A 10,388-nucleotide genomic window follows, 5' to 3' on the forward strand; every position below is an offset into this window, starting at 1 on the left:
TCAAGCAATTCAAGTTCCAGTTCCGTACTTTCTAGGCAGGTAGATAGGTACCTAGTCAAGTAGTCGAACAGTCAAACAAGCAAAGAAAGAAAGAAAGGAAGGAAGGAAAGAAAGAAAGAAACAACGCGGTTTATTTTGCAAATAAGGATTCGTCACTTCGTCATGTCACAGGAAAAAAAAATAAAAAAAAAGGAAAAAAGAAAAGAAAGAGAGAGAGAGAGAGAGAAACAAAATAATCGGATAGGTCGAGACGGACGAAGACGGATTAGATAGGTACATACATACATACACACACACGGAGAGATATACAACAAGGAAAGGAAATGAAACTCAAAGGAGTGACTTGATAATGAACATCGCCTGGAGAAGATCAACGAATTCTGTCGAATTCTCCCGCGGCAAAGAAATAAATTGTAAAGCAATAAATTAAATTAGAAAGAAATCGAATATCATGCCAAAGAAATGAATACCATGCCATGCCATGCTAGACCATGCTCGCGAACCAGCCTCAAGTCCAAAGAAAAAGTTAACTAACGAATTCCGTCCGTATACGCTCACGTTCAATGCAATGCGAAAGGGGGTATTCATAAATCAGTAAACTAAAAAACACAATATGAACAGAGCCCGGATAAGATAACACCCTGCGAATCCTTCCTATGCAGTGCAGCCCATTGATAAAGGAAAGCAAATCAGGACGAACAGGAAGACATTTGATCAGTCGTGGCAATGCAAGAAATGCAGTAGTTGATATCAGCTCGAAAACATCCGGGCGAACAAGACAGGCGATACAGCCGACGCAGCCGAAGCGGACGCTGCGAGAGGGAGAGTGCCCGCCTTTGTGGACGTCAGTCGCCTGACGTTGATCTGCACCGTATCATTGTGCGGACCACCATCCTCATCGCCATCGCCATCGCCGTCGCCGTCCTTATCTGGGTTCACCTCCACCTTCGAGCTGATGGACGCAGATCGCACGCTCGAACTCAGCGGCAGCGAATACTTGACCACCCCCCGCACGATCAGCTCAAACGGGTGCTGCAGCACCCGCTCCCACCGCTCAGTGCCACCCTCTTCCGTCTTGTTGCCCGGTCTCGCAAGACGGATCCCTCCGACCGAACTGGACGGGAGATGGGTCCACGGAGACGGATCAAAGATAAGAGGCGAGTCGAACTCAAAGACCCGACCCAGCAGCATCGTCTGGGCGTCGCCAGAAGGATCTTCAGGTATCGGATCGGTCCCCCGATCGACCCCATCCGTTGCATGAACCCCCGACTCGGCAAACCCGGACATTGCACGCCGGACGATCTGGGCCAGTTCAGCGCGCTGCTTGCTGCGCTCCACACGAGGGAAATGGTCAGGATGCTGTCCATGGTCACGCCAGAACTTCTCGCTGCCGACGAATCGGCTCCGGGCAAAAATGTTAACATCCATGCTTCCGATCGCAATCGGAAAGATATTCGGATTGATGGCATTCACGTTCAGGTCGAGCATGATCTCCTGCTCCGATGCGAGAACGTTCGAAATCTTCGTGACATGTACGTCCAGCAGAGGCTTGGTCAGCGCGATGATGAGTGTGGCAGCGCCGCCGATCAGGAGAAACACCAGGAAGGCAGCAATGACACATCCGCCGTACCGGGAGAAGAAATTCCGCTGGCGCTGCTCCAGGTACTCCATCTGGCGCAGACTGGCGCTGCCGGGCCTGCGTCCGTTACGGCTCCGCAGGCCTCGACCAGATCCAACCAGAGGCGTGCGTTCATCATCAGCGCCGTCTCCATCAAAGTCATCGGCGTATGCATCGCCCATATTTTTGGGACTGCCCATGGTTCGATAGTTTTGATAGGCGCGGGGGTTGTTTGCACGCCGATTCTGGCGGAAGCCGTTGCTGATGTAGTGTCGTGACGAACGAGACTGTGTTTGAGACTGGGGGAATGGCGAGTCGCTGTCGAAGAGAGAGGGATATGCACCGCCCCGGCCATGGCGGCCGATGTGATGGTAACGGCCATTGCTGTCGCCTCTCCCGCTGCCGCGACCTTGTTCCAGGTCGCCAGCGTCACCATCCAGGTTGTTGTAGTTATTCGTAAATTTCATACTGCGTTTGCCGGTCACGCCGTGTCCGTCTCGAAGACCGCTTCGCGATCGACCCACAAACTGGTCAGCTTGGCTGGCCATGGAAGTCGTGCTTGGGGTCCGCGAGTGGTATCGATGCTGCCGACCGGGGTGCGGGTCAGGCGGGTTTGACTCGTAGACGAAGGTTTCGTCCGAATCCGAGACATCGGCCTCGTCGACAGCACTGGCCACCTTGGCTTCGAAGATGTCCGCCTTGGACGATGCAGTTCCGGAGATGCTAGTCGGTTTCCGAGTGGTCTTCTTCTTCTCCTTCTTGGGTCGAATGGTTTCCATGCTCTGTTTCACCCGGACCGTTCCTCCCTGATCGTTCCTCCCAGAACCTCCTCGGTCCCCAGCACCTACACCCAACGAGACCTGTGGAATAGAGGTGACCGTCTCGGTCTCGACGATCATGTTGCGCACCGACCCATCCCCGGGCTTTCCTCGGGCGCTGTTTAGAGACGTAAAGGATCGTTTCGGGAGGACATCGCCCGGCGGTCGAGTCGTAGCCACCTTGAGACGATTTTCTTCCTTACCCGAACTTTTGTTTCCGCCACTTTCACTCCCACTTTCCACCGTCTGCTTCACGGCTTCATCAGTCTTTTGTTGTGGGGGTTGAGACTCATCCGGCTGACTCTTCGTCGTCTTGTCCGTCATCGGGGTCGAAGGAAGGCTGGCTTCTTCGACCGTTTCCAACGTCGAGCCGCCACCGCTGGCGTTTCTTCCGGGCGCACGACGAATGCCCGTATCACTATCGTCGGCATTGGTCTTAGTAGGAGACAAGACAATCTCGTCCGGCGGCGGAGCTAGGGAAGACCGTTTGGTCGATATATTTGCGGGCGTCGACTCTTGTTGTGATCGCCTGCTGGAGTTTCCTGGTTCCGGACTCCGGCAAGCACCGCTCGTAATCGAAGTCCTCCGTCGGGAGGCGGACGTAGTTCCTCTGGAACTGGAGTCTGAAGTGCGCCGGGGCGGAGGAGGAGGCATAGTCGTCTTCTCTGGACCGGGGACATCGAGAGACGGCTCGACAGAAGCAGGCTGCTGAAGGTCCGGCTTGTTGAGCTGCGAAAAGGCGTTTTGCACGGCAGTAGCGGACGACGGGACGGTGGTTACACCTGTCCCAGCATTGGCAGCGCCACGATTGGGGCTTGGGCTTGTACTGCTCTTGTTGGATCGAGAGGCGCGCGCAGTCGCCTTCAAGTTGTTGTTGCTCACCCGAGGAGTGAGGCGCACTGGCGAAGGCTCGCGCGAGGAGAGTGTCGAGTTGGCCGCTGACGCCGGACCCGAGACGGGCGGCGAGATCCTGGGCGCCAGGTACACAGCGGATTGCAAATTGGACGGCTGTTCCCCCGTGTCACCATCAGCACCGGTCCGGCCGTGTCGCTGCTTCGCTGCAGTGGATTTGGAGGTAGCGGGCGATCCGTTAGAGGATGCAGATGACCGATCGGAGGTGGAGGCCATGGTCGAGTCGGATGAGAAGGGAAATAAACAATCACACGAGAAGTGCAATCATCGGAGGGAAGGAGGAAGAGGACAGGACAGGTGCAGTGCGGGCAATCAATGTGTCCGCCTCTTCCCCCTGTTGCTTTTGTCTGTGGTGAAGATGCAGAGTTATGCAGGCAGACAAATGAGCAGCAACCACATGCTGGTTGGGAAGCGACTTGTTGACCTGAGGTCTGAGAAAGATATGAGAAGTGTTGTGGCGCACGCGGCCGCTCGGAGCACAAGACGCCAATGGCAGCTCCCCACGTCAAAGGCCCAGTTGTCAACGCAGACAGGGGAGCGGTGAACAGGCCGCAGGACGATCAGCAAGTATGCAGCGGGGCTGATAGGGAAGATAAGAAATTAAGAAGAAATTAAGAGTTGATGAGGGAATCCTCTGGAAGTTGGCAACAGAGAAGAGATGGAAGGCAGGGAGAGATGAAAGTGACGGGAGACAGGGAGAGGCAGAAAAGAAAAGCCGCGTTCTAGAAGGACTGCCAGCGCATCGCCTGTGTGACAGAGCTGTGACAGGGCTGTGACAGCAAAGTTACCGCAAGAAGAGTGGTTTCCCGCCTGGTTGGGCTCGGGAGGGGACGCAATATTCGCTCCGTTACCATACCATACACAATCAGTGTACCCGCTACCCGGCGCTTAGTGATGATATTTTTAAAATAATGACCTCAGTGTGAACAAGTCTACGAGCTGCTTGTTGAGGCATACAACTCACTAAGAAATAGCACCATTTGATACTGTCCAGTCTCAATCCGCAATTCAATTCAACATGTTAATCAGTACTAGTAATCCCCTGCTTCTAGAAGGGAAGGAGCCTGGTTCCCAGATTCTGTGGCAGTGAAGCTCAGGATAATCGGCCCCAACAATCTCATGTGGAGAACTCTAGATATGCGGTCAGGAATCGATTGACCATTGCATTTATTTGTACGGAGTACACCGCCGTATCACCAACAGATCTTACGGAGTACATTGCATATGTAAGGCACAGAAGTATGAGTACATGGACTGTACATACTGTAGAACTAGTCACACAGATGGTATGCCATGGCAGAGGACAAACCTCGACTCTCTTTATTCATATCTCATTCTCTTCCCCCTCCTGTGTGGTACAGTATATCCTACCTGGGTATAATTATGGCATCATGGCGGTCTGGGCAGTTCTGGCCCCAAGCCAAGGTGAATCGTTCCAAGCGGGGTTTTTGACTTTTGCCTTCTTCCCCTTCTCCTCCTCTCCTCCCTCTCCTCGGCGCCAAAGAAACAAAAAGGACCAAAACCTCGGGTTTGACTTTGGGCTGAGTCAGAGTCTAGATCAGGTGCCTCACCCAATCAACATTTTTTTTCTATTTAAGGTTGTGCATACGAAGGCACCTAGACCAATGGAAAAACACGAAATTCAGCCACTTCGGGAGAATTGGGAAAACATGCAAGTAGTTAAACTGCAGAAGAAGCAGCGCTCACACAATCTGAACACAAAAAGGTAGACCAGACAGATGGTGGCAAGATCATGGGAAAGACATGCATGCATGGTAGGGATTATAGTATAGACATGTGTTAACAGTTGCATAATCTTGCATGATCTTTTAGCCACAGTGCACTTTCCCCACCTTTATATGAAGAATAATGGTTTCATTCCCAATTGTGCTGGCATCAGTCATCATATCTCTCCCTGGGGCAGGCAGGCAGGCAGTAACTAAATCAGGAGGCAGCTTTCGGTATCGTAACTGACTCTGGATCAGTATTTAAAAAAAAAAAGCTCGCATTGCATTCAATTATTAATATGGACAAAAACATATCATATCAGTTTAGTTCATATCGTCAGTGTCATCAATCCATACCATTCCACCATCATCATGTCATAATCAACAAGGTCATTAGTGTAAAGCAAGTCAAAACAGCAAGCATCAACAAGATAACGGATTACATTCATGACACAAGACAATAATAGAACAGGGGGGGGGGGGGGGGGGGAAAGATACAAACTAAACTACCACGCTTTGCTCCTGCGAGATCTCCCATCCAGAAGTTGCTCGAGGTGATCCACGATCCGATCCTCTATCCGTTCAGGAAGACGACGTCCTTCAGCATCGAACCGGTCAGGCAAGTCAACAGTAGATTCCGAGTCCGAATCCTTGGTTCTGTCTGCACGAGCAGGTTTAGGATTCCGGTGGGATGAAGATGAGCTCGGGGCCGTGGGAGGTGGAGTATGAGGAACAGATGAACGGCGATGTCGGTGATGATGCCGATGTCGATGACGACTCTGATCCGTGCCGTCGATCGTCGGGTCACTGTCGTCGGTTTCATATCCCGGATCGGCATTACGACCCCGTCTCCGTTCATTATCGTCAAAATAAGATTCTTTGCTGAGATCAAAAGCAACAGACTTGGACTGTGATTGCGGCGGAGGTTGGCTGGCCGGCCTCCGTCTGGAGTCTGGAGGCCGTGAGGAAGAGTAGGCAGGGCCCCCTCTTAGACCTGATGATTTCGGGTCAGTACGAGCGCTCTGGTCCAACATATCCTAATCGAGTCACATGAACCCACCATCTGGTCTGTGATGCTCATCAATGGGAGGGGCACTCACATTCTCATCAGCTCTGGGTGCGTATGGCTGGGTCCCTGGCGCTGGCCCTGATGGAGGATAACCATATGGCTGCGGGGGAGGCACAGCGCCTGGCGGAGGCGGAACAGAACTTGGCGGAGGATGATATTCGGCCGAATTATACGACCCGGGCGGTGGGTTCGCGGGGGTCGCCCCAGGGGGCGGCGGGAATCTGTTGGTATACGGATAGTATTTCTCCGCCGGCTCCGGAGCAGGAGCGGCCGGCGGCGGAGACGGTGTATAGGGAGCAGGATCATACGGCTCCTCATAGGAATCATGCTCCCGGTCGCTTTCATATCCTATTCGACGTCAGTTAGTCTGAGATCAAGGATGGGACGACAAATCCAGATGGGAACTTACTCCGCCGCTCTCTCTCCCTACTGTACCGCTCCCTCTCCCTGCTCTGCCTCTCCTTGTCGGCCTTCTTCTTCTCTTTGTGCTCAGCATACTTGGATGCGGCGTACCCGACCCCCGCGGCCGCCAGGCCGGCCTCGGCCAGATCTCGAATTCGACTGCCACTTTGTTCCTTCTTCTGATGGCGGCGGTGTCTACGGCTGCCCCGATCCGAGTCCGAGTTGGAGTCGCTGCTGTACCCACGGCTGCGACTGCGGTGACGGTGACGGTGACGGCGACTGTGTCGTGCCGCTCCATACGCTGCGTCTCCTGCATCAGCCGGAACGACTGCGTCGGAATAATAGCCCGGAGGAGTCGCCGGTCGACCGTAGTAGTCCGCCGTGGGAATGTTACCGTACACGGGATCCTGGCCGTACTCGATGAGGCCTGCTGATTCCCGCGTTGGGTCCGGATAGATGGCCGATCTGGTCCGGCTCTTAGATCGTGACCGTCGTCGTCGCCGTTCGGCCGCTGCTTCGTCCTCTTTTTCCTCTTTTTCATCTTTTTCATCTTTTTCCTCCTTTCCCTCCCTTTCCTCCTTCTCCTTATTTTCCTTATTCTTCTCATAAAGGCCGGCAATGGCTGCGCTTCCCAGTCCGGCCGCTACGATTGGAAGACTCTTTCTGATCCGACTATGGGATCGAGAGCGCTCTCCTTTACGCGAGCGCGACCGACTGCGGGCCGTCTCGATCAAACCTGCCACTGCAGCACCGGCCAGACCGGCTTCGGCCATGCGCTTATTGCGATGAGACAAGCTGCGAGCATCATCCCCACTGCTGGAGACCGATCCCCGGCGACGCCGCGAGCGGCTCCTTCGCTCCCGGTTGTCTTCAGACTTCTTGCGTGCCAGGGCAACGGCACCAGCCAAGGCAGCGGCGCCTAGGCCGATGCCTGCGAGAGTCTTGGCCCGCGAGAGGGAAGACGAACGACTGCGGCTACGGTGTCTGGAACGATGACGGCGGTGATGGTGGTGATGGCGGTGATGGCGGGAGCTTCGATCATCAACCGATTCGGAACGATGGTGACTCTTGCTGCGGTATCGCATGATGGCATCGGCGGCCACTGCTCCCAAAGCTCCGGCGCCCACGTCTTGACCGATGCGACCCCAGCCGGAGGAGACCTCTTCGCCTTGGCTCTTGTTGTGACGCCGTAGCAGTTCTGCCGCCCCAACGCCGATCAGGGCCCCGGCGCCTTCGGCGAGGTGGCGGGTATGATTGGGATCTTCAACGTATTCGCGAGTTTCTTTGCGCACATATACCACGCTGTCGTCGCTGCTGTAGTCGCGCTCGCGCTCACGATGCTCACGGTGGCTGCGGCTGCGGCTGACCTGCGAGACAGAGTCGTGGGGACTAATCTCTCGACGGGAAAGAGGGCGGTCGTCGTCGTACTCGCGAACGCGTCTCTGATAGTAGTATTCGACGTCGCGGGGTTCACGGTCGATGACTTCGGAACGGTGGACAACCTGATACTCAGGCTCATAGATGGTACCTCGAGCTGTTTGACTGATTACTGACTGCCCTTTGCGAGTGATGCTGGGAGGGGTATGCTTCTCTGGCCGCGCAAGGTATTCTGCCGACCGAGCGAAGCGATGGAAGTTGGACGAGGGTTCATGGTACTCACATTCGTAATCTCTTTCCGAGCGGTAGTCTCGTCGGTACTCATAGTCACCGTCGTCGCGCTCAGTCTTGCGTCTAATGACCAGTTCTCGTTCACCCATCGAGGAATCGTCACGGCGGTAGATGACTTCGCGCTCGTGATCCCGATCGTCCTCTGGAGCGATGACGTAGCGAGTCACCTTGTAAGAACGTTCAGAGGGACGCGAATACTCGTCCCACTCGCGGTCGTACTCTCTGTATGTGTACGACATGAGGAATGAGAAATCAAGACAGAGGCTGGCTATACAACAATCACGAAAGAAGAAGAGTGTTCAGCTGGTATAAGACCAGCGACAAGGAGGGTGGGAAAAAAAACTCGATGATCAAAGCGATAAGCAAGATGTGCACAATCAGACTCTCGAGTGCTTCCTTTTCTTTTGAAACTCCTTTTGACCAGGTCTCGAGAGGCAACAATTGCAGGGAAAAGGATGCAGAACGGAAGGCAGCGGGATGAGGGAGGATGGAGAGAAACTATATGGGGGCAGCAGGCTGTCAAGTAAATGACAATGACTCCATGCACACTGCATAGATCGACTAGTAGTCAGTACCTGAACGGCTGATGAGTGGGCGACTTGCGTTGGGCTGAGAATACCCAGCCACTCAGTCGCTTCCCTGCCGCGACCTGAGGTCACTAGAGGGGATTTCTAGAACAAGTGGGGCTTAGGCAGAGAAGGTCATGAGGCAAAGAACATTACAGAATCGTAAGGATGCGGATGGATGGAATATGGGAGATGATGGAAAGTGAAACTTCGTGAGACAGGACGGATCGAGATGGAAATGGCCAACTGACCTGAGGGGTAATCGAGAAGAGGAGAGACAACACGTGAGATCACGGGTCCGAGTACGAGGGAAGCAGGCGAGAACAGCGATGACGTCGGGCGGAGTAGAAACGGGGAGGATCGGTGATCAATCAAGAATCAACAAAGTCAATAAATTTATCACCAAACAATGTGGATAGAGAAAGACTGAAGAAGATCTATCGAGATGAGAGACAAGAGTTTCTGGCATTGGTATGCCATCTCTTTTCTATTCCATCCTTCTGATGATGGCTGGCTGGCTGGCGATGATCTCCTGACCTTCCAGCAACGAACCAGGCTAGGTTCCCTCCCTCCCTCCATCCAATGATACGTACTAATGGCCATGACCATACCTAAGGTCATTTCTGCAGGGCTGCATTTCTGGCAATTCCCTCCTGGGGCCGCATCAGATTCGACCGGTGGACTGCTGCGCCCGACTCGATGTTGCGCAGCCTCATTGCCCTATCCAGTAACAACACAGATCTATCTGAACAGAGTTCTTACTTGACTAATCGTGTTCCGTCAGCACGGGTCGCTTCGCAGAGCCAGTACCGTCTCACCGACTCGGGGCTGCCAATCTACCACAATCACAGCCGTACACAGCGGCAAAGAACGGTGACGAGCCCGTGGTCGTCTCGCAGGCGACATCCATTGCTCAGCGCTCTCCGCCTCATCTTCGGGACGCAGCTCTTGTCTGCAGTCTCGCGCGGTCGGGTACGATCGCTTATAGTCAGGGATGCGAGGCTGAGTCTGACATATAATTACTAGAATTCTGTCTACGTCTGTTTTGGCTTGGCGGAGTAGAAAGGAATGCGCCACGGATGGGCGTCTGCACGTGGCTCCTGCGCGGAGTGGCCTTTGCATTCCAAGGGTCCATCAACGCCCGTTCCATGGGGAAGGCGAACACGAAACAAATGGAAAGGCCCGATGTTGCGGGGAATCCGTCGGAACAACTTCCATTAATAATAATCCCTGGTGGGTATGATATCCGTTGTAGCAAGCTGAGAAAACAGCCCTGTGGACGATGAAGAAGCCACTCCGCAGAGCCTCTAAAGCGTGGCTTTACCATGCCTTTCTATTGGCCCTAGCCAATGCTTTCGGAGCATATCCTCGATGCAGCTGTGGCAGAGACATTCACGATCTTAATGACTAACGATTACATTTCTCGTATCCGAGCTAAACGTCGCCTGGAAATCGAATCTGCCTTTCTCGTGCGGCTCAGAACTAGGCAGACACTGTCGAAATGACATTATTTGGACCAACTTCCTGAAATGATCGCTGCAACCGAAAGAGCCTGAAAAAAAAAAAAGGAAGAAAAAAAGAAAAAAAGAAAAAAAAAGAAAAAAAAAA

The 10,388-nt window shown here is 53.6% G+C and overlaps 2 protein-coding genes across 2 annotated transcripts; both read right to left on the reverse strand.

The window, feature by feature from the left end:
- Positions 1 to 750: 750 nt before the first annotated feature.
- VTN77DRAFT_2526 (uncharacterized protein) lies at positions 751 to 3,564 on the reverse strand (the record flags this gene model as incomplete). The annotated part of the gene is made up of 1 exon (XM_069418375.1): positions 751 to 3,564. One exon carries the CDS (start codon positions 3,562 to 3,564, stop codon positions 751 to 753), a length of 2,814 nt encoding a protein of 937 aa, XP_069279152.1.
- A 2,499-nt stretch (positions 3,565 to 6,063) lies between these two features.
- Positions 6,064 to 8,453, reverse strand: VTN77DRAFT_2527 (uncharacterized protein; the record flags this gene model as incomplete). The annotated part of the gene is made up of 4 exons (XM_069418376.1): positions 6,064 to 6,069; positions 6,176 to 6,492; positions 6,554 to 8,080; positions 8,207 to 8,453. The coding sequence occupies 4 exons, from the start codon at positions 8,451 to 8,453 to the stop codon at positions 6,064 to 6,066; spliced, it is 2,097 nt and encodes a 698-aa protein (XP_069279153.1).
- Between the last annotated feature and the right edge of the window lie 1,935 nt (positions 8,454 to 10,388).

This window comes from Rasamsonia byssochlamydoides (assembly GCF_041956645.1).
Source record: "Rasamsonia byssochlamydoides strain NRRL 3658 unplaced genomic scaffold VTN77scaffold_19, whole genome shotgun sequence".
NCBI classification, from domain to species: Eukaryota; Fungi; Ascomycota; class Eurotiomycetes; order Eurotiales; family Trichocomaceae; genus Rasamsonia; species Rasamsonia byssochlamydoides.